This window comes from Anolis sagrei, chromosome 1 (genome assembly GCF_037176765.1).
Source record: "Anolis sagrei isolate rAnoSag1 chromosome 1, rAnoSag1.mat, whole genome shotgun sequence".
Lineage (NCBI taxonomy): Eukaryota > Metazoa > Chordata > Lepidosauria > Squamata > Dactyloidae > Anolis > Anolis sagrei.
Genome location: NC_090021.1, coordinates 54,736,674 through 54,760,385, shown reverse-complemented (window position 1 = coordinate 54,760,385; position 23,712 = coordinate 54,736,674). Strand labels below are relative to the sequence as shown.

Below are 23,712 nucleotides of genomic sequence, written 5' to 3'. Positions count from 1 at the left end.
AACCTGTGTGTAGCAAGCTATGCATAATGATTCTGAGGGTCAAAACATTGGCGGCTATCAGATACAGTATTGGATCTCAACCACAACTGGGGCTCCATACAGCAATTACACATTTGCCCTTCATTTGCTTAGTGCAATACACTTTTAATTTGACAAAGTGCCAGACATTTTATTTAAAAAATGTAATAAAATTTCTTAGTATTGTCTCACTTACTTTGACCTCAGGAAATGTTGAAAACACTTGCACATAATTGTCCCTAGGGGCATTAGTTCAAATGATAGAAGGAAATAAGTGACCAACCACCTGGTGCATGAGTGGACGTGGATGTCTTGCAGTGTTGAGTGAAGGCTGTAGTTTGCTGAAGTAGCATTGGATGGACTGACTGCTGAACTATCCCTGCGGGCCCATTTTATGGCCAAATTGCTGTTATTTTCACCCCCATTGATGAACATGAAAATAAGAATCAGGTGGAAACCAAGAAAAACATCCAAATCTCTTCCAAGCATGGGAAAACAAGTTGGTATATATTGTACATAAAATATTATCACTCAGAAATTTGATAATTAGGGCTATCAGCTCGATGACCAAGAAGAGAGCTATAAATAATCAATATACTTTATGACTGTCAGTTAAGTATGTTTGTGTGCAAACGTAATGAATTCTAAAGTAATGATAAGAAAAATTATATAAATATATACTTGGATTTTCATATGCTCCAATAACATTCATAATGCAGCTAGGAATAAAATAATATAATATGTTTGAATAAGACCTAAATTTTTCTTGTATGTCTACTCAATAATTGAGCTGCATTGAGATTTTGTGGAATCTTTCTGTTAGGGTACATCATACATCTTGATGCATATACTTAAACTTGTTGGATGTACATGTGAGGAACAGATGTTCACAGATAATTGCTTTATACCGAGTTTACTTCTCAAAGAGTTCAGAATGACCCTGACTCCTTTGGTGTTTGTGCAGTTACAAACCCCACACTTGCACATGTTTAATGGATTTTTTTTTTACAAAATACTAATTCATAAATATGGAAGCAACTTGTGTGCTTATGCTTTTCCATCTTCTCTGTCTTCTGCCGCAGCTATAAGAAAAGAGATTGAATGAAATGGTTAGTTCTATTTTTAGGTAGCTACATTTATTTCTTATATGTGAATAAAGGCATACTATGGCTAGTCTTTATTAGGGTTTAAGGAAACAAGGCTGTTTTAGCCATAGTTAGTGATATTGTTTTTCTCCTTCAAGTTAAGAGATGAACATTATAACCTTTGGTCCCCTGATAGTAGACCCACACAACCTGTAGCCCTCCAAATGTTTAGGACTCCAACTTCCAGAAGAACTAGCCAGCTTGTCCAGTGCTCAGGTATACTGGGAGCTGAAGTCTAAAACCATAGGCTGTGCAGGCTTGCCTCATAGTATACTATTGGAAGGAGGGAAGGGGTGGAGTGAGAATGTCCAACTCCAAGATTCATAAACATAACAATAAACAATAGCTTATTATTATATATTTGTCCCCAAATAATACTCCAAATGTGCATTTTTGGTTGGCCTTATTTCAATAGATAGTGGACCACCCAACATTGGTATTACAGGGTATTATTACACTAACAGTGTTGTGTGATATTGATGGCCTGGTTCCATTGTTTTACTTTCCCCAGTCTTGTTTATTTCTTTTCCGGGAATCAACAGATTTTCTTGAATAGCTATCCACCTCAAGCTGTGATTCCTGAATTGCTCTTAAGATATTTTGAAAGTTTTTCCTCTTTATTTTAGGGTGTATCTTTCTGCACCAGTGCAAACTTGGGAGCTTTGTGCAGTTTTGCTGCTGGGTGGATTTATATTAAAAGAACACACACAGCAGGAAGGCATGAAATAACTGTCCAGAAAGCAATGAAATGTTTCAGTCTGTAGTGTTGACTTAACAAGTTCTGTGGAATTGTCTTTAAAAGAAGTAGTAGTAATAGCCTGAATTATAAATGCTTTTCCGCAGTGTTGTAAGAGTGGACCACCTGGGGCCATGCCGAAGAGGCAGTTACAACATTCAGGAGGAAGCATGAGTCTCTTGTATGTGTTCCTTCTGGAAGGTCCTATCAGTATTTATGTTATGGGTTCATGCCACAAAACCACTGCCAGAGGAGAGTCTCATTGTTACTGCATGAAGTATTTTAATAATTTCTACATTTTGACATCTAATGTGATGAACAAAGACGGTTTGTTGTTTTCTAACATAATAAATATCTGTCCAAATTGGATATAAATGGCAGCAGTTTCAGCTGCCTTCTATGATATTGTTATGCTCTTCTTTAAGGAGATCTCACTGAACGTGAAACAGCATTTTCATCTTGATCCAAAACACACCTCACATGAGACTGTTTATTTTCTCATCCAGTCATAAAATGGACGGATGTCTCCCAGGATATTTTGCTGAAGTTTTCCTGTGCCATTTTTTGTGAGGTTATGTTTTTTTTTTAATGTAAACCCTGCCGCTTGGAGAAGGGAACAAGGGAAAAGATCCACAAAATAATCTTGTGCTTTTAGGGTTTGGGTTTTTTAAATGAGTTTTTGCTCTTTTAGGCATATACATTTTTTTCAGTCTTGAAGAAAGAAAAGGAAAGCCCTTTCTGTACAAATTCTGCCAAGAAAACCCCATGACATGCTTGCCTTAGGGTTTCAGTAAGTCAGATGCAATTTGAAGACCAACAAAAATGAGACATTTTCCACAACTGGTACAGCTTCTATTTAAAAGGGATTCTTTACCATGGGATCCCAGCCAGCTAATGATCATATGGTGAAAATAATGGCATCATGACACCATATATTTAGTCACATTTAGTTGATAATGACATGGAAGGAAAATGAAGCACAACAGCCATGTATCTAAATCAGTGGTTCCCAAACTTTGCTTCTCCAGGTGTTTTGGACTTCAAATCCCAGCCATTTTACCAGCTGTTAAAGTCCAAAATAGCTAGAGGACCAAAGATTGGGAAACACTGAACTTAATAGACTCCTAGTTCTAGCTTATGGATGCCTGGTGAACACAGATAGGCATGTGCAACTGAATCAATGAACCAAGAATGGTGATATAGACTATAAGATTCATCCACTATTGTTATGATAGTTTGTAGACAAATACATTTGCACCTCTGCATTTATTCTCTGGTGCTTGTTTTGTTTGTTTTTATCACTTTAATATCAATTTAATTATCAGAATTATATGTAGCAAGAAATCTTCCACTCACAAACCACTTGAATGAGAAAATGAACAGCCAGTCACACTTCCTTTAAAAATGCTTTTTAAAAAAGTATTGTAGAGAAATGTTTATTATAAAGTGTTTATTATACTGTGTTTAAACTGTATTTATGTTTTACATTGGTTGCCATGGCCTAGCTGTGAGAGATAGGTTGCCATGGTGACAAGGCAGAAGAGGAGGTGGGCGGAGCTTAAGGAGAAAAAGGTTTGAAAGTGACAGTTAATAGTCAGTCAGGAGGATGAGACCCTGAGAGGAGGAGCAGAGTCAGATAGGACTCTGGAAAAGTAGTTTAGTCAGGAGGATGAGACCCTGAGAGGAGGAGCAGAGTCAGATAGGACTCTGGAAAAGTAGTTTAGTCAGGAGGAAGAGACCCTGAGAAGAGGAGCAGAGTCAGTTAGGGCTCTGTGGTGTGAAGCAGTATAGATTCAGTTAGTTTTAGTGTTTGTGAATATTTCTTCAGCAAGGGAGCTGAAGGGAAACCTCGTTAGATTGCTTGAGTTAAAAAGAATCTAACAGAGGGGGTTTTAGGATCGCCAGTAGTGGAAGACTGGGGATCAGTGGTTTGATCCGGTATAGGACAAACAGTGTGAATATTCACAACAGGGAACACTGAAATAATAAAGCACTTCACTGAAGAAGGAGTTTATAAGATTGTAACATCAGAAGCCTGAATGTATCTCAACCAAGCCATATTGTAACCATCAAGCATGTGCCAAGTTCAACATCTCAATATTGCAACAATTACGCTTTGTTAACAATAAACTTGTTCTCTTTGTTATTTTAAACCTGCCTCATCTCCATTGATTTTACGTTCGGTGCATTCCACTCTACCAAAGTTACCTCACAACGCAAATAGGGATAAACAGAGACTTTAAGACCAGCGTCTCTAAACATATTGGGGGCAGTTTAATTTAATAGCAGTCTAGGAACTTCCTTACATTTTTAGTGGTCCCATTTGGTGGGATTAACGCACGTCTTTACATTTTATTGGTGGCATTGATACGTCTTTACAGTATCTATATTCCAGTCTAGGGATACCTTTAATTTACAAATACAATGATTGATTGATTGATTTAAGTTCTGACATATATGACTCTTCTTTCCCCCTCCCCATCCAATCTCTTTGTTTAAATTGTTATTAAAGAAATTATTTTTGACCCTAGCACAACTGTGTGTCCTTTAATATCCTTTAGGGCAGTGGTTCTCAACCCGTGGGTCCCCAGATGTTTTGGCCTTCAACTCCCAGAAATCCTAACAGTTTGCCATGTTTTAGGCCCTTCTTGTGCCATTGTAGATTCAGGAGAAACTTTTTTTCAAAATAGGGAGTTATCAGAAATCACTTCCAGTTTATGTCTCATTGTAGACAAATGTTTTGAAGGAAGAGGGAGTGTCACCTGAGGACCTCAGAAAGAGCCTTGGAGACCACACTTGACTAATGTGTATGCATGTGTGTTTATATGGATCCAGAAAGTTCCCTTTACCCCCAAAATGAGCATTTCCCTGCTCATTCTTATTGTCTATGTAGTCAAACTTACTCTGTGAAGTAAGTTAAGCTTTAACCAAAATCACTGGCTCAAACTCACCCAATGATCCAGTCCAGAATAGTATTGTGTAACCAATTGGCTCTTTGTATCAAAATATGATTCTGTTCCTTTGACTGTACTTCATGCTTCCTTTAGTCAGAAAATCTGGCTACAATGAGATTTCATGTTTGCAACAATAATGCAAACACCTGGGTACCAGATGTGTACAGCTGGTAACCTGTCATTGCCAATCCATCCTTAGAACAAGCCTGAAGCAGTCAGGAAACTCAATTTATTTTCCCCTCAATACACTACTTGTAATATTCTAATTAAAATGAGAATATGTGGATTCTCCTGCTGGGTACTATGGGGCTCTTTTTTAATCACTCCAGCTATTTTACATCCATATGGACCTCCTGGAAGTTTTGGAACACCATCAACGATATATAACCAGGTTACAGGATAACTTTGAAGTCAACATGTTTCCTTCTCACTGCGTGAATGTGGCTGAAAAAAACCTTTGTGAATGGTCTATTCTATATGTTAATTTTGTTAAAGGTACATCTAAAAATGCATTGACCAGCACTTGCTTTAGGCAGCATGCAAAAGGACTTATGAAAGGCCATCAAAAGCATTAGTTACTTAATCTACTGCCTTTTCCTTGCCACGCAAGGAATTCAAGGCCTTGTGAGATGTTTTGTCTTATGTGCCAGAATAATTTAACCACTTTGGACATCACTTCGACTTAAGTGGGCAAGCACCGTTTACTTCTCTACTTTAGAAAGGGAAATACATGTAAATTTTTCTAATTGGAAACAACTCTGTTGTAAGGAGAAACTTGGCAGGAAGCTGTGATTGGCATTCAGTCCCTAATGAACTTCAACATTTCAGAACCTTTGGCTTCTCTATGCACAGTGTTCACTTGAGAATGCCTTTGAAATGATGGTACAGAATAGAAATTACTACCAACTAGATATTTGATGATAACCGGAATAAGCATACAGGTGCAGAGGTGACCAGAATTTTGTGCGAAATGAAGTGTTATGACTAGATTGATTAGAAAACTACTTCACTTCCATGAACCTCCAGTCAACATGACCAGCATCCAAAGAGTAACCTTCCCAAGTCTTAATTTGTGATTTACAAATTAAGTGGAAGAACAAAAGGTTATGTGAAGGCACTCTGAAATGTCAGATTTGAGAAACCATAATTTTCCTTCCCTAAGAAAACACTACATTTTGGGGGGTGGGGGGTGGGGGATTGCTATGAGCCAAATGATGACTTGAATGCACAATCTTTTCATCTTCTTGCTTAGGAGCCCCTGGTGGCACAATGGGTCAAACTCTTGTGCCAGCAGGATGACTTACTGACACGTCAGAGGTTTAAATCTGGGGTGAGCAGGTTGAGCTCCCTCTGTCAGCTCCATGTGGATGGCAAAGGATGGCAAAACATCAAACATCCGGGCATCCCCTGGGCAACATCCTTGCAGATGGCCAATTTTCTTATACCAGAAGTGACTTGCAGTTTCTTAAGTCGCTTCTGACACGAAAAAAACTTCTTGCTTGACAAAATAATAATTTGTAACTGTTGCCAGTAGTGTTTTTGCTCATTTGTATTCACTACCCTAAAACCACAGGCCCTGTTTGTACAGGACTCCCACAGGTTTCAGTTTATTGGAGCATTCAGTTACTTCAACGTAAAAAGTGTTGTTTTAACAGTTGGAAGCTTTATCCCCCCCCCCCCCTCAAGTTAAAATCCTAGGGCTGGTGAAGATTGGCAACTTTGGGCAATAAATTCGTTTTAGAGGAAAGGAAATTTATTTTTTAGGTTAAGGTGCTAATCATCTGGATGTTGGCCCAGTTATATATTAAAAACACACATGGTTTTCACCTAAGAAATAAATCCCTTCATTCTTCCATCCTGTCTCCCAAAAAGATCTCAAAGGCATTGCTTGAACAAAGTTGCTTCTGTGCTCACAAGCTAGACTCATGAAACAGGGAGGCAAGAGTGGTAAAAAGAAACCGCCCATGTGCTTCCTATCAGAGGACCAGCCTCCTTTGCCATCAGTGTTTCTTAATTGGTTTTCTTACCCCATGCTGAGAGTGAAGGTTTAGAAATCACACTTCTGTCAGGACAAAGATCTGCAGCCCTTGATCTCCACTCTTCTTCTACCTTTCTCATCACTTGGTATGGCTGATCGATCTTCTCCCTCAAGCTCTTGCAACCTCCTTTGGTATAGGAACTTGATATCTGCCCAGCATATCTTCAAGTAAGAGGTGGTTTCTAGGTCTCAGTTGTGTTTGTGACTTACATTTCATTCATTCTGGTGTCAATTGGGAAGTGTATTTTTGTTTACATTTGTATTTATAAGTCACTTTGCAACGCAAAGCTTTCAAGGTGGTGTACAAAATAAAAACAAATCAGATCTTTTCTCAATTAGTATGAAATATTTAAAATATATATAAACCACTAGAAGTCACAAAACATAACATTAAAAATATAAAGAAAATGCAAGGAACAATAGAACATCTCAAACAGCTAAAAACCATTGATGCAGTGCCAAGACAGTAAATTAATTCATGATCAGAATCTCAGAAGAATAAAAGTATACACATATACACACACAACACGGAGGCTATATATATCTTCAGTAAAAGAGGGTTCCACAACTACAATATTGCCAGGAAAAGGGCCTGGTACAGTAAGACCCTCATATCCATGGAGTAGAAGATCTCAGCTGGACTGTGGTTACAATGAAGCCGTGAATACAACTAAACACCATTGAATTCCTTCACTTCTGGTCCCAGTATACTATAGAGTTGTGATATAGTACCTTGCAATTAGTAGAAAGGTATCATCCCCAGAAATAGGCTAGGTTCTCTAAAGCAACTCTGTGGTATTTCTGGAGGATTCTACTATAGAATTACATGGAGACAAGTTCCTGAAGACAAACCCAGCACCTCTGGCATGAATGAGTGGAACCATGCATACGGTTTCTGCAGTTACTGGGGTCTCATTGTATTCACTCGTGAGGTGCCACCAAGTGTAACTCAGATGGAAGCAGGACATCTTGAATTAAGAGATGTAGTCCCTTGTGCAGGACAAAACACAAAATATTGCTTCCAGAAATTAATTGGGAGGCACAGTAGATCAGTGTGGTAGCATGAGTCTAATAATGGGAATGCAGAAGCCATTTGAGTGCAGCAATTTGAAGCTGGAGAAGATGGTCCTTTACCTGAGGAGAGGAGAGTGCTCCCTTCAGAGACAGGTTGAGAGACACTTGGGTCATAAGCCATTTATGGAAAGTGATACTTGCACAGATAGTTTAAAAGTTTAAAATGCTACCTGTACAAGTTGATGAACTCAAGCTTTTAATTGTCCATGAAGGACAGTCAATATATCTGACTTTAGAGGTGTGCTTTGGGCACTTTAAGCAGGAATGTTTCATGTGTATATGTATGCATATACAATCAAGGTTTCATGGACCTCTTTGAAACATTGAAGTTAAGGCTTTACCACCCTGATGTTTGTGAGATTCTTGGTCATTCTTGATAAATTAAGCATTTGTTTGTATTACTGGTCTACACTCACAAATTAATGTATATTACAAGTGGGGACAAGTTATGAAATGCCAGTCTGAATGCAGACCATTAGCCATACATTGTGACAGTTGATATCTCAACGTAGGAGGTCCACTGAATACTGTGCATGGTTATTCCTTGGCATTTGCTTGATGGGTCACAAATCAAGATGATTTGATTTTTTGCGGATTTAATTGTTGTATCAGAGAGCTTTAATAATGGCATTAAGACACTGGCTTTTGCGAACTCCAAGATATCATTAGTAAGAATGTAATTACAGACAAGTTAGAGTGGAAACAAGGTTGTGGGTTTCTCATACTTGTATAAAAATGAATCGAGTCTCAATTTTTCAGTCTAGTGAGTGGAGTAAATTGAAGAGAGTTTGAGCTTCTTTTAGTGACAAGCCAGAGCAGGTGGATGACACAGAACAAACGGGAAGGGAAAAAAACTGAAACAATATAGACAGCATGTTTCACATATCCTAGTTGAATGGACAATATATAGCTCACCACCTGCCCAACTCTTTTAAACTTTGTAATTTAGAGTACAATCATCTTTGCAATTATTACAAAAAGTGGTGTCAATTGATTTTTATGCGTATTTTTAATTTATGTTTTGTTTCTAACTTTTGATTATGAAAACCAAGAACTTTTTATATTTGCCTTTGCTCACAAGAAGCAAAAGGGTTTTTTTTTTTTGGTTACAAAGTAAACATATGCTCATAACCTTGAATAATTGTCTTGGGTTTTGAAAAGCTCTGAGCTCCTCTCCCCAGCTGGCACTTCGGAAATGCATGCCAAAATACCATGGACTTTTCAAGTCGACATGAAGTCTCACAAGTACGCCTATTTTTGTGACGCTTCCTGCTGAGTTTTTAAAGCCTAAGGAGCTCAAACAGTGTGTGTAGCTTTGGCATCCTCCTGTTGTTTATGCTGTGCAACCCAGACTCTACATAGTTTGAAATCCTTCTGTCAGTTTTATATACACCTGTGGGCTAATAACGCGCTGCTCATTAAACCCACCAGCATGTCCCCTGAAACACATACAGAAAGTATACTGATGCCAAAACATGGAAGTTGTGCTATTCTAACAATCTGTTTTAGAAGCTTTGATGTACATAATAGAGATGTAACTCTGCATGCCATATGTAGTATAGGATGGTCATTCCACTCTCACCAGGTTTTACTCCAATAATCTCATCATACTTTTGTCAGGCTCAATGTTTAAACATTGTTAAATACTGATGTTGGAGTCTCTGTTCCCTTACAACAGGGTTCCCTTCTAGAAGTAAAACAAAAACAAAAACCCTGCAAATAAAAATGCAATTTGTACACCTGCAAGGAGCCCTTGGTGGCGCAGTGGGTTAAAGCCCTGAGCTTCTGAACTTGTTATCCGAAAGGAGTGGACTGAACTCCCGCTGTTAGCCCCAGCTTCTGCCAACTTAGCAGTTCATAAGCATGCAAATGTGAGTAGATCAATAGGTACCGCTCTGGTGGGAAGGTAATGGCACTCCATGCAGCCATGCCTGCCACATGACCTAGGAGGTGTCTTTGGCTTAGAAATGAAGATGGACATGACTGGACTCAATGTCAGGGGAAAACCTTTACCTTTTACCTAAACCTGCAAGAACACCTTTATTAAGATTAAGTACCTCAACAATGATTTTATGGACAACTAAAGTTGAAAGCTGGCCACAACATTGCACTCTATGGTCTAAAAATTCAGGTCCTCCAGTGAAAGGTCATTTCTGGAGAACATTCCTGGAGGATCTAGAGGTTGCCAGAGATTTTAATCAAATCTATGAATAATCAAATCCGCTAAAGACAACCTCCAAATATGGAGGGCAACCAGTATGCATTTCCTGTTCTGACCATTGTAAGTATCCTTTCAGCAGCCTTGAGGTTTTTTCAAAATGATAATCATAATGATCAGACTAATTTGAAACCCGTCTTATAACTCACATATGGTGAAAGTGATTGGCTGGGTCAGCTGATCAGGTGATCATCTGTTTATTGCATTTTATAGGGTTGCCAGAGTAAAAACTGAAGAGTGTTCATATATATCTTTAATCATTAAGCAGAAGAGGGTATTTATCTAAGCAGGTGTTGCAGTTGTATGATAGCAGCACCTTCTAAAATTCATTGTTTATATGTATGTGTGTGACTCCAAGTTCCATGCTGACTTTTTCCTACCCCCTCTCCCAATGAATTTCATAGGGTTTTCTTAGGCACTAAACACCCAGAGGTGGTCTCCAGTGCAAGTACTAACCAGGGCTGACCTTGGTTAGCTTCCAAGATCAAATGGGATCCAGTGCCTTTTGGACATTTCTACACAGCCATTGATAGTATCTGGTTTTTAATCTGAAAACTCTAGTTGTCAGCATTCATTACATGTATTGCATTTGCTGTATTTGAGGTTGCAGAGAGGTAGGTTCTGAATAACCCTCTGGAGACTCTTATCTGGAGTCCTAATGATATCTGAAAAGGATATCAAGTTTATTTCAATATTGATACACAGCTTAACTTGCCAGGGTGCAACCCTCCTTGAATCCACAACAAGTACTGGGAACATGATATTGCTTGGATAATGAAGATTTTATTTCTTAAGATTTATTTATAACAGCATCCTGGGTCTTTCCTGCTAAATTGTGTCTGAGATGAATATATGATGTACCTACTCTCAGGTCAAGCCCATCACCAGAGAGTGGTTCAGTTTCAAAGAACAACACCAGACCTGTTTAGTTAAGGAGCTGAAATGGGAGAATTGGCAACAGTTTTATAGCTTGACTAATCAAGGAGAGGGTGAATTATTCAGAAGGAAGAGGCTTTAAAAGAGGAGTCCTCAAGTCGGGGTTCAGTTCACTGTCAGACTGGGCAGGGAATGGGATGGGACTATAATTTGAAAACAAAAGCATGAATGAATTCCTATGCACACTGCTCATATCTTATTAGTAGTGCAAATATATATATGAAAGAACCATTTTAACCAACATAAACTTACTGGTATTTCAATGGGAACTGTGGGCCTGCTTCTGGCTGATGAGATAGTCAAGTTAATTACTATTGTTGTTGTGTGCCTTCAAGTCATTTCAGACTAAGGCTGATTCTCAGTCTAAAATTTAAGATGAGGACTGGGTAAATGACCTTGGAGGGCCTTATTCGGCCTGTGGCCTTAGTTTGGGGACCCCTACTTTAGAAAGTAGGGACCCTTGAGTAGACAAATTCCTTGAGGCAGTCTTTTTGGGAGAAGGGGTAAATTCTAGAATATGAATGTGATATGTGAAAGTACCTTTGATTATATAAATGTAATAAAAAAGTTAGGACAAACATGGCTTCAGTAATTAGATCATGCCATCGAAGCACAAAATTATTATTACAGATTTTCATCTTCTTAATGTTGTGTTTTCCATTAAAGGCACATAAACTTCCACTATCTCCAGTTGGATAATTTAGTTATAAGGAGATAGACTGATGTGAAAATCAAAGACTAGGAAGAAAGGGGCAGAGCAGTGGGTATGTTGGAAATGTGAGAGAAAGTCACCCACTACATGGCTACCAGCCTCCTCCCAATAGACTCAAATCAAGGAAAAGCTTTATGAGAACTACCACTCCTCTTGGAGTCCCTCCAGCAACAGCAAGGGTATCCCTTTGGGCACCTAAATCAGGAAATCCCAACTGGATGCCCCCCCGTGAGGGTCTTCCTCCAGGGGCAAACCAAGAATGGGCAACTTGGAAGTCCCTGAATAGACTCAGAAGCGGAGTGGGCAGATCAAAAGACAAACTGGCAAAATGGCACTACCTAAAAGAATCCCATACCTTGTGTGATTGTGGAGTAGAACAGACAACTCCACATCTGTATGCTTGTCCATTGTGCCCTGTCTCATGTACGGAGGAGGAATTGTTGGAGGCTACAGACAGTGCCATTGCTGTTGCCCGTTTTTGGTCAAAAGATATTTAGTTGTCTGCACACCTTCTATTTTTATCAGTTTTATACTAATTTATGTAATGCTTTTGATACAAAATAAATGTTGGAAATATGAGCGAGCCAAGGAGCTATGGACATGCGGATTACAATGCACATATACATAGCAAACATTCAATGCCATTAGACATACAGTATATATACACAGACACAGAGGCAATTTAACATTCAAGCTTTCCAGCTTAATGAGGGTATGCTCGATTCCGGCCACAAGGGGAGCTTCTGCTTCACCATCCACTTGTGACACCAAGTCCTTGATGGAGTATTTCCTCATTCTTATGCACACTGCTGAAAGGTTTTATGGCGTCATCAGTTAGTTAAACTAGCCTTCCCCCATAAATCGGTACCTAAATTTCCTACTTGACAGATGAAACTGTCTTTTGGGTTTCACAGGTCGACAGCATTAATGGTCGGGAGCGTACTCGGACTTGGGTTGGCTTGGAACTCATGACCTCTCGGTCAGTAGTGATTTAGTGCAGCTGGCTCCAATAGGATAAGGGGCAGTCTTCATTCCCTAGCATTACTCTCTTAATCAGTCATTCTCAACCTGTGGGTCCCCAGATGTTTTGGCCTTCAACTCTTAGAAATCCTAACAGCTGGTAAACTGACAGGATTTCTGGGAGTTGTAGGCCAAAACACCCAGGTTGAGAACCACTGCTCTTAATGGTGGGAAGGGGATTGTTTTTAAAATACATCATATGGATAACATTATGGTTGGATTTCTATTACTAAATGCATGATTAAAGGCTGTCTTCAGGAACACTGATTTTCACTGGGTGAAGTTATTAATTTTTGGGATGAGGCTATGAGTCATTATAATGCAATTTAGAATTGCAAGTGGTATATATATCTACATCAGTCTACTCATGAACGTATCTCTTAAAATTTTTCAAGAGTATCATCTTAATCAAGATCTAGCAAAAGCCTAGGAATCTTTGCCTCTTAATATTTTTCTTTCTTTCTAGACTTCAAAATCTTATAGAATGTATTATTTTATTTATTTAAATAACTATCATGATCTAACAATTTCCCACTTTCTTTTGTTTTGTTTTTAGGACCCAGCATTTTCTTCAGCAATCCATGATAAACTGCAGGTGCCCAACACAACCCGAAAAGCATGGAATGAAAGAGACAACCGGTGTGATGTTTGTGCCACTCACTTGAACCAACTAAAGCAGGAGGCCATTCAGATGGTATTGACGCTTGAACAGACTACCAACACTGAACATTGTGATGCTTCTCCTGGCTCCCCTCCTCCACTCCCCAATATTCCCGCCTTAGTGGGCTCTCGACACATGGGCAGCCTGCAGCCCCGGGACTGGGCATATATGTCTGCCCCTTATGCTACTTCCAATTACGCTGGCTTTCTGCCTAACAAACTCAGCGGGAAATCGAACAACATAGGGATCGTTAATGGAGTAGAGAAGAAAAATGGCTCCTTGGGACACCAGGCAAAGGTCAGTGTGCAGATGGCCACCAGCCCCAGCAATGGTAACATCCTGAATTCAGTGGCTATCCAAGCTCACCAATACCTAGACGGCACCTGGTCCTTGTCAAGAACTAATGGCATTACTCTGTACCCCTATCAAGTAAGTAGTGTTAGGATTTTACCCCACTGGAATATTTCTGAAGAGTACTTTTTGACTTTAAATAGTATGAATTAAATAATAACATGATACAACACTATCATATTATTTAATATAATCTGAGATCCTAGATCAAATACATAGCCAGGAGGTTTTATCGCTTAGGCCCCTTCTACACTGCCATATTATTCATATTATCAAAACAGATAATCCACATTATCTGCTTTGAACTAGATTATATGAGTCTACATTGCCATATAATCCAGTTCAAAGCAGATAATCTCAATTTTAAATGCCAGCATAGATGCGGCCTTATGTGTAACTCACATTAAAAACTAGTCAGCAATCTGAAGAGATGGAGGACTGTGCTGCAGGACGATGTGACCAGCCCCCTCCCACCAGCAAGTGATGCTATGATAAAGAGTTATGACATCTCTCTACAGAGGTCCCTGCCTCTGTTCATAGCATCACTCAATGGTGTGATGAGCTGGTCATCTCATCCTGCAGCATCTTACTCAGCAGCAGCGCAGACCTCTGTCACTCTAGATCAGTGGTTCTCAAGCTGTGGGTTCCCAAATGTTTTGGCCTTCAACTCCCAAAAATCCTAACAGCTGGTAAACTGGCTAGGATTTCTGGGAGTTGTAGGCCAAAACACGTGGGAACCCACAGCTTGAGAACCATTGCTTTAGACTTTTGACTAACTTTAAGATGATTTTCAAGGTGACTTGCAATTGTAAAAGCAGTTAGGACAGATATCCTCAAGCTGCAGCCCTCCAACTCTTTGGGCCTCCAGCTTCCTCAATTCCTGACAATTAAACAAGCTGGCTAGGGTATCTGGGAAATGGAGACCCAAATAGGGCCTCAGTTTGATAACGTCTGAGTTAGGATGTCCTAAGGCCAACTTAGAACAATGTGACTACCTTAGAGCAAGTTATCTGAAAGACAGCTCAGATGAGCCTACCAGAAATGTGAGGTCTTCGAGGAGCCCTGTTGTGTGTTCCAACACCTTGCAGAGTTAAGTTGGTGGATACATTTAGCAAGGCTTTTCCATAGCTCCCCCTCTCTGTGTGATTCCTTACCTATTGGCCACATCTCTTTTAAGCTTCCAGTAAGCAGCCCAAACAGTGCTGTTCCACTGGGCATTCATAGCTTGAAAATGCAGTATTAACTGTTTGAAACTGAGTTTTAGGATTGTTTTTAAACTGCTTTTATGAGTTTTTAAAGAGTATATTAATATCTTTTAGAGATGTTTTTTTTTATCTTTGTATTAATTTAATTAGCTTCTACTACATAAATAAATAACTGGAGCCATCCATAGTAAGGAGCCCCCGGTGGTGCAGTGGGTTAAAGCACTGTGCCGACAGGACTGAAGACTGACAGGTCGCAGGTTCGAATCCGGGGAGAGGCGGATGAGCTCCCTCTATTAGCTCCAGCTCCTCATGCGGGGACATGAGAGAAGCCTCCCACAAGGATGATAAAACATCAAAAATCATCCAGGCGTCCCCTGGGCAACATCCTTGCAGACAGCCAATTCTCTCACAACAGGAGCGGTTGCTCCTGACACGAAAAATAAATAAATCCATAGTATACCTTACAGGTAACAAGAGGTCAAGTCACCTGAAAGAAACATAATGTGTGGTGCTATTTTGGTAACCGTCAAGCTTCCATAATTTCTCGTGTAGCAAATTAAAATTACAAGCACCACCAAAGGCCCACACATCAACAATTCTGTGGTTGTTTTTAAAAATTCTAGGTGTTTTGATCTTTGCCTAGAAGGAAAATGCGTATGGATTCTGAAGTATTGGCCATTCGTAACAATAAACAAAGACATTATAGCCTACATATCCATAGTTTTTTATCCATGTCTGACAAAATTTTCTGAGTCCTCCCAACACATTCTATGCTGTTCTTGAACTAGAAGTGCTTTATTTCAATAGGGTTTTCTATTAACTGTGGTTTCAAATATTCACACATAGTCCAGTAGGTATGGGGTTCATACTGTAGAAAGTTCAGTGGAACCATTTAATATTAGAATTAGAATTGAAAAATCTAGGTCAAAGAAAAAGAAAAAGATAGTGTTAGGGAAAATTACCCTAAACATAGCAGAGCATCCAAAAAACAAACAGGATACAAAAAGTTGAACATCAGCTCACAGCTAGCAGAGCATGAAGTACTGTGTGATGTGGCTGTAAAAATTCAGAGTTTAGGAGGTAAACATGCAGAGTCCACTTTTAAAAAATCACAGAAGTCTTATTTACAGTAATAAGCAATAACTGCATTTCTTAAGAACTGGGTCTGAGCTACTCTAACACCCATCTCTTCTAAGGCTTCAAAGAGAGGGGAAAAACATCAATCACTACATCTCTCTGACACACAAGCAGAGAGATAGGCAATAGTATGATAGCTGGGACCCTATGCTAGTTGCATAACGCAGGTCAGAATTAATGAAGGGAACACATGCGCGAGACAGCAGAGCGAGTGAGAGATCTTAAAGCACACAGCACACACACTTTGATGTAAGACAAAAGGAGTCAGATTTAAAAAGGCTTGCAGTAGAAAAGCATCCATTTTCCACAACCAATCAGAATGAGAGCAGAAACAGGAGAGAAGAAATTGATACATTCCCAACTGTCATACGGGAAGGGAAACCCTTAGTCTATACTAAACTAACTAACTGCTCCTCTTTGAGGACTTGAGGCATTGGGCAGTGTGGAGTTGAATTCCAACAGATAGAAGGAAGAGAAAGAAAGCAAGAAGGAAAGAAGAAAGGGAGGAAGGGTGATTCCGAGAATTGTTGTAATAATTATGTTGATACAAAGCAGGAAGTAGGATTCTAGTGTAAGATTCGTGCAAGAAGGAGTGATTGAGTATGGATTTCCGTATTTGATTCCCTAGTTCTGTATTGCTAATAACGGAAGAATAATCTGATAAGAGACAATTTTATGTTGATAAAATAAGTGAGTGATTAATTGCTGTTGCACTGTTGTTTATTTAAAATTAGTGGTAACGTTGTTTAGAATATATGAATATTTGAAGCATCCATTCCCTTCCCCCTGTTTTGTTTTATAGCTCAGAAGTTTGTAGATATAGTAATACAACTATGCTTCTTGTTAGGGTCATATGTGTTTTAAAATGCATTTATTTTCTAGATTTGAAATGCATGTTTAATATGAATTAGTAGATTCAAAGCCTGCACATATTCATATATTCAGCATAATAACTCTCTAGTAAGAAAATTAGGATTGCATGCACACACTTGTATACAGTAGAGTCTCGCTTATCCAACCTTCGCTTATCCAAAGTTCTGTATTATCCAACACAGTCTGCCTCCTGCTCGGATCCACAGGTGAGGGAAGGGGAGTGTATATTTACCTGTGGAATAATGTCCAGGGTGGAAGAAAGAATCCTTGTCTGTTTTGGTTTTAAATTAGTAAATACAGTAATTATGACATAACGTTACCATGTATTGAATTGCTTTTTCTGTCGATTTGTTGTAAAACATGATGTTTTGGTGCTTAATTTGTAAAATCATAACGTAATTTGATGTTTAATAGGCTTTTCCTTAATCCCTTCTTATTATCCAACATTTTCGCTTTTCTAACGTTCTGCTGGCCCATTTTTGTTGGATAAGCGAGACTCTACTATATACTGCTCCTTTATTTATTGATAGTGCCTTCCGTTCTGTCTCATAAGAGGAAGAAATTTAACAATACAGCTTTTTGCATAATAGCCGAGAGAATATATCTATCAATTTATCTGCTTTCCACCTACATCTGGAGCGCCATACACTCACCACTCCTACCTTTAAAAAACTAGTATGGTCTTTTCAAAACAAAGATTAGTTGTCTTTTCTTTATTTTCGGTGCTTTACTTGATTGTAATCATGAGCTTGAGACATACAGTGAATGATTCAGGTAGGAAGGGCAATTCTGTTCCATCGTGCACCCAGATGCCATAGCATCATTCTATATTGTTTGTTAAGAAGTAATTGGAGAATTTTGCAGTCACATAAAATCATGTTAGAAACTGCTTTTGAGAACTGCTGAGTTAACAAGACTGGGGGTGAGTGTTAGGTGGGGAGGACGACATTGGATGAAAAGCACTGCCGTTGTAGCAGTGGGGTTCATTGCCCTCTGCATCATAATTTGTCAGGCTGATGCCCAAGAACAAGAGCGGTGAGACTCACTAGACTCAACGGCTCCTGATATGGGCATCTCCCCACTGTAAATTAGCTTCCCGTTAGATCAGCTAGACAGCTTGCCAGAATTGTCTGGCTACTTTGAAGGCTGATCTTATTTTGCCTATAGATTCTCTGCATCCTGGATAGGAGGGCATCTTAGCATGCAATTGTTAGGAGTGTAGCTAAAAAAAAACTTGCATACTGGGGACACTTGCCACCATGCTGGCAAGCTCTGATGTTCCATGAAAAATAAGCCTTTTTGAGAACCACTTCTGAGGAAAAAGTGACATATAAATAAAGTAATTGATTGATATCTCCTGAAACCTTTACCAGGACCCTGGGAAATTTACCTTTTTTGGGGGGGGGACGACGGACATCTCTCGAAATTCTTCAGTCAGCATGGATTATATGGCAGTGTAAACTAAGATAATACAGTCCAGATTAGATAATGTGAATTTTCTGCTTTGATAACCTGGATTATCAGGTAGTGTAGATTAACAGGTTTGAATGGGCCCATTCCCTGTATCTTCAGCAACTTCAACTGCAGTTGTTATAATGGGATAAATGCTAATTTTCAACCTTGAGGAATATGTAAGTCAGGAATGGACGCATGTGAACTTCTAGATGTTGGGCTGCAGTGACCATCTCCATTCACCAGTAGCTTTGTTGAACAGGGCTGATGGGAGTTGCCATCAGTATAGGTGAACATCTTAGGTGCCTTTAATATGGAAATTGAGTGTTATGTGATGCTATGGGAAGTTACTGGAAGACAAAGCAACATGCAAGACTTTTGGCAGGCTTAATCTAGATTGATGCTCTCAGGTGCTGTGGAGGAGGCTGTCCCAAAGTTTTAGGGCCCTTCCACACAGCCATATAACCCAGAATATCAAGGCCACAATATCTGCTTTGAACTGAAATATCTGAGTCCGCACTGCCATATATCCAAGTTCAAGGCAGATAATGTGGGATTTCATTCAGCTGTGTGGAAGGGACCTTAGTGTAATATTTAATTGCCAATCTAGGTAGTTTCTGTAGTTGTTGGCATTGCCATCTTGTTCTTTGACTCAGACAGAAAAATATCTTAAGCCATCCTGAGTACATATAATTATATATGTACTCAGGTTGAGAGTCCTGAAAAAGCATTGTTCCTAACCATGCAGATGTATAAAAACCCAAAGACCATAGTAATTGCCTGATCTCAGAAGCTATACAGGGACAGGGCAAGTTAGTACTTGAAAGAGAACCCAACATGTGGTGCTAAGTGCTGTAAGCCATATTCAGGGCCCTTCTGCACAGCTATATAATCCAGAATATCATGGCAGAAAATCCCACAATATCTGCTTTGAACTGGGTTATCTGCAGCCACAATGCCATATATTCAAGTTCAAAGCAGAAAATGTGGGATTTTATTCAGCAGTGTGGAAGGGGCCTCTGTTTCTCTGCAAACTACAGGAACATTAGCAAAGATGGGGACGTGGATGGCAATTGTGACAATCCATCAAGACCTCTTTGGGGTACATTTAGAACCTTGCAGTTGTTTCTAATATAATTCAAGGCTTCTATATATTTCTGGAGTGAACTAAATTTAACAAGCTGAAACATGTCCAGAGCAAAGCAACCAAAATAGTAAAAGGTCTGGAAACCATGCCCTGTGAGGAGTGGCTTAAGGAGCTGGAGAAGAGAAGGGTCCGAGGGGACATAATAGTTGTGTTTAAATATTTGAAAGGGTGTTATATTGAAGATGGAACATGTGTTTTTGCAGCATCAGAGAATAGGATACAGAGCAATAGATTCAAACTATGAGAAAATATGATAGTGAAATCTGTTCAGCAGTGGAATGCACTGCCTCGGATAGTAGTGGAAACTCATTCTCTAGAGGTTTCAGAGCAGTGGCCAGATGACCATCTGTCAGGATGCATTTCTGCATGAAACAATGGGGTGAAACTGGGTGGTACTTGTGGTTTCTTCAGACTGCCATTATTGCGGCAGAAATCAAGTTACTCTAATGGTTTGAAATAAATATAACAGTAAAAGTACTGTTCATCAAGAAGTTATCCAGAGTTGTTTTGTGTCTTGTGGACACTAACAAGCTAGGAAAAGGTGATGTGTAGGGCCATGAAAGGGAAAGGGTGGGGAATGCTTGATAATGCAAGACAGTCATGTTTTGAAACAGCCCATAGGCATATGTTTGGAATATCAGTAGATCTGTTTTGTTCTGCAATGATCAAACAGTTACATAGATACTGGACATTACACAGAATTGGTGTTACATTGAAAAAAAACCTATAGTATCATTTTGGATTGAGATAGAACTAGCCCATCATTTTCCAGAAGGTTTTGAATGGCCAATGTCATAATCAGCTATGTGTTATCACCAACAAGTTATTGCAAGCATTTAGCTCATGTGCTGTGTCATCCGCCTCCTGCATGGCCACAAGAAGAAGTTATGATCATATCTCATGTCATTGCCTCAAGCACATGTAAGTGATGTGGAGCCACTTTCTAGCATGTCTTAAATCATTATCAAATTTTCTCATCTTCCAAGAGCATGTTTTTGGGCATGTGTACAGACTGTGCTTGGATACATTAAGTGGTCAAGCTGGAGTAGCAATTCTGGCTGGAGTACTGTTTCTAATTCTCAGGTACAAGAAGACAACGAGGAAAGGGAGATGGAAGTGAAAACACTATTCCATGACTATCTTACCTGAAGAGTACATGTAGAGCCACTATGTTGTAATTTGAGAACAGGAATAGGGAACCAGGAGACCGTGGGGCTTATGTACACTAGAACATTATAGTGGTGTTATTCCACTTTAGCTGCTATGGCTTTATCTAGGTGACCATGGGAATTGCAGTTTGGGGAATGGTATTAAGAATTTGCAGTCAGAGGGATCCAGTGCCTCAACAAACCACAGGATTCTGTAGGATGGAGCCTTGCCAGTTAAAGGGAAGAATAGTGCTATAATTGTGTAGTGCAAATGGGCTCCATTGGGTTGAATGCCCTCAGCCATTGTTTGTTGTTTATTCGTTCAGTCGCTTCCAACTCTTCATAACCTCATGGACCAGCCCATGCCAGAACTCCCTGTCGGCCATCACAACCCCTAGCTCCTTCAAAGTCAAGCCAGTCACTTCAAGGATACCATCCATCCATCTTGCCCTTGGTCGGCCCCTCTTCCTTTTTCCTTCCATTTTCCCCAGCATAATTGTCTTTTCTCAGCTTTCCTGTCTTCTCATTACGTGGCCAAAGTACTTCATCTTTGCCTCTACTATCCTTCCCTCCAATGAGCAGTCGGGCTTTATTTCCTGAAGTATGGATTGGTTGGATCTTCTGGCGGTCCAAGGCACTCTCAGAACTTTCCTCTAACACCACAGCTCAAAAGCATCTATCTTCCTTCGCTCAGACTTCCTTGTGGTCCAGTTCTTACATCCGTAGGTTCTTACGGGAAATACCATTGCTTTAACTATGCGGATCTTCGTTGCCAGTGTGATGTCTCTACTCTTCACTATTTTATCAAGATTGGTCATTGCTCTCCTCCCAAGAAGTAAGCGTCTTCTGATCACCACTTTGAGTCGCCTGAGGGCTGAGAAAAACGGTATATAAATAAAGCAAATAAATAAATAAATAAATTTCCTGACTACAGTCTGCGTCTGCAGTAATCTTTGCACCTAGAAATATAAAGTCTGTCACTGCCTCCATGTTTTCTCCCTCTATTTGCCAGTTATCAATCAATTACCTCTCAGCCATGGAAACCCACAAAATGACTTTGGGGTGACCTACTCCCTCATTCTTAGAGGAAAGCAAGAGCAACCTTCAGTTGAATAAATCTTGCAAATGAAACCTAGGAAAGAATTACCATAACTCAGAGTTGGCTTGAAGGCACATTGCAACAGTAACATTGTTCATTTCAACAGAAGAGCTACTAGCTACAGTAGACCTAATTAAATCAGATAATTAAGTGCTGACTAACAAGGCTCATTTGTTTTAATGGTTCTGTTATTGTTTGTCTAACGTTGGATTTTGCCCTTGTTTTTTAACAGCGTCAGGACACACTTGTAGTTGTCAATCATCAAGAGCTAAGTCATTGAGCAAAGAAAATGCAAATAGGGCTGATGTGTATATAAAGCAGCTTGTAGCTGATTTCCTAATTGTTTGTGTTTTTCATATAGTAGTAGTAGTAGCGGTAGTAGTAGTAATATGTCTGCTACTAGTAATATAGCAGAAACAAGGGCCTCTAATTTATCATCTTAGCACTTACTTGTAGGTTGAAAAAAATCCTTTGATCAGACTAGCGGTCTGTTTTTAAAAGTAAGATAACGAATAATTAGCTTTGGTAGAGTCATAAGTCATCAGCTGACCTTCTTACCATGAAGTCATCAATTGAGCTTATGTATTACAGTAATTGGCTAATTATACCTGGCTTTCAAACTAATAGTGTAGTCACGTCCTTGAAAAAAAAAAAGAAAACAAATTTTATACCATTAGGGGAAGTTGGATTCCGTGCTAATTGTCTTTTTCTTTTATTTTTTACAATCACTCTGGTGTGATTTGATTTCCCTTGGCAGTTTTATGCATGGCTTAACGACCCCGAGAATCATTCATTTTCCTCCATGATACCCAACTGAACCAGGGAAGTGAGAGGGAAAGAGTATCCCAGCAACGGAACAGAGCTAAGGAGCTTTATCCTGTGAGTATGAGAGCCCCATGACTCAACTACGATGGGAGGAAGCTGTCTGCCAGCCCTTTAAAAAGAGTGAGATAATCCTTTAATATAGTGCATGACATGAGATCACAATTAGTAAGGATTTGGATGCCTGACTTTCTCCGGCCAAGTTTGTTCAGGTATGAGACAGTCTCTTCCCTGTGAGATCATCTAGAATAATCTGAGCCTGGGAAAGATGGAGCAAAGGGAAGCAACTCCAAATGAACTTGGATCAAGGTGTGCAGATTATTTCCTGGCCAAACAGCTTTGTAAAGGAACTTGCTGCAGGAGTTTTGTTTAGCTGTAGTCTGTTGCCTGATTCTCCCATTTTAGATGCATGCAGTTCAGTGTCGTTGTTTAATTTAGATTTGTTTTTTTAAAAACAAAATAATATAAAATAAAAGTGAATGAAGTAAATAATTAAAAAATAATAAATCGAAAGGATTTCAAATACAAAAATGTCTATTCCTTCTAAGTTTATTTTTTTTATTTAAAGTACTTTGTGTGAAAGTAAACACAATAAGCTATCCAAGAGGCAAAATTATTTCAAATTAAATAATAATAATAATAATAATAATAGAAAACAATAAAACTTTCTTTATATCTGCCTCATCTCCCAATATGGGACTTGGAGTGGCTAACAACATAAAAGACAAATATTCAATGCCAACAAGTACATACATAGAAATATAGCTTAACTTAATAAAAAGGATTTAAAACCACATTCAATAATAAATAAATAAACGAAGAAGGATAAAAGGTCTAGGGTATCAAAGAATCTAATATAGAGAAGCAGCAAAGATGGAGGGCTCAGAGTCCCAAAACTGATTTTCTACTATGAAGCTTTTCTGATTAGGCAAATTATAAGAATAATTCACTATAATAACATAGATG

General features: G+C 39.2%; 1 protein-coding gene across 2 annotated transcripts in view; it reads left to right on the top strand.

Moving 5' to 3' along the window:
• The window catches only part of KIF26B (kinesin family member 26B), a 348,619-nt gene that overhangs the window by 95,206 nt on the left and 229,701 nt on the right, over positions 1-23,712 (top strand). The window contains exon 3 of one of the 2 annotated variants that reach the window (XM_060753932.2): positions 13,408-13,809. In XM_060753932.2, coding sequence (XP_060609915.2) covers positions 13,408-13,809 — 402 coding nt within the window. Of the gene's footprint in view, positions 1-13,407; positions 13,942-23,712 lie in introns of both variants that reach the window. The other variant, XM_060753931.2, reaches the window with a different exon arrangement.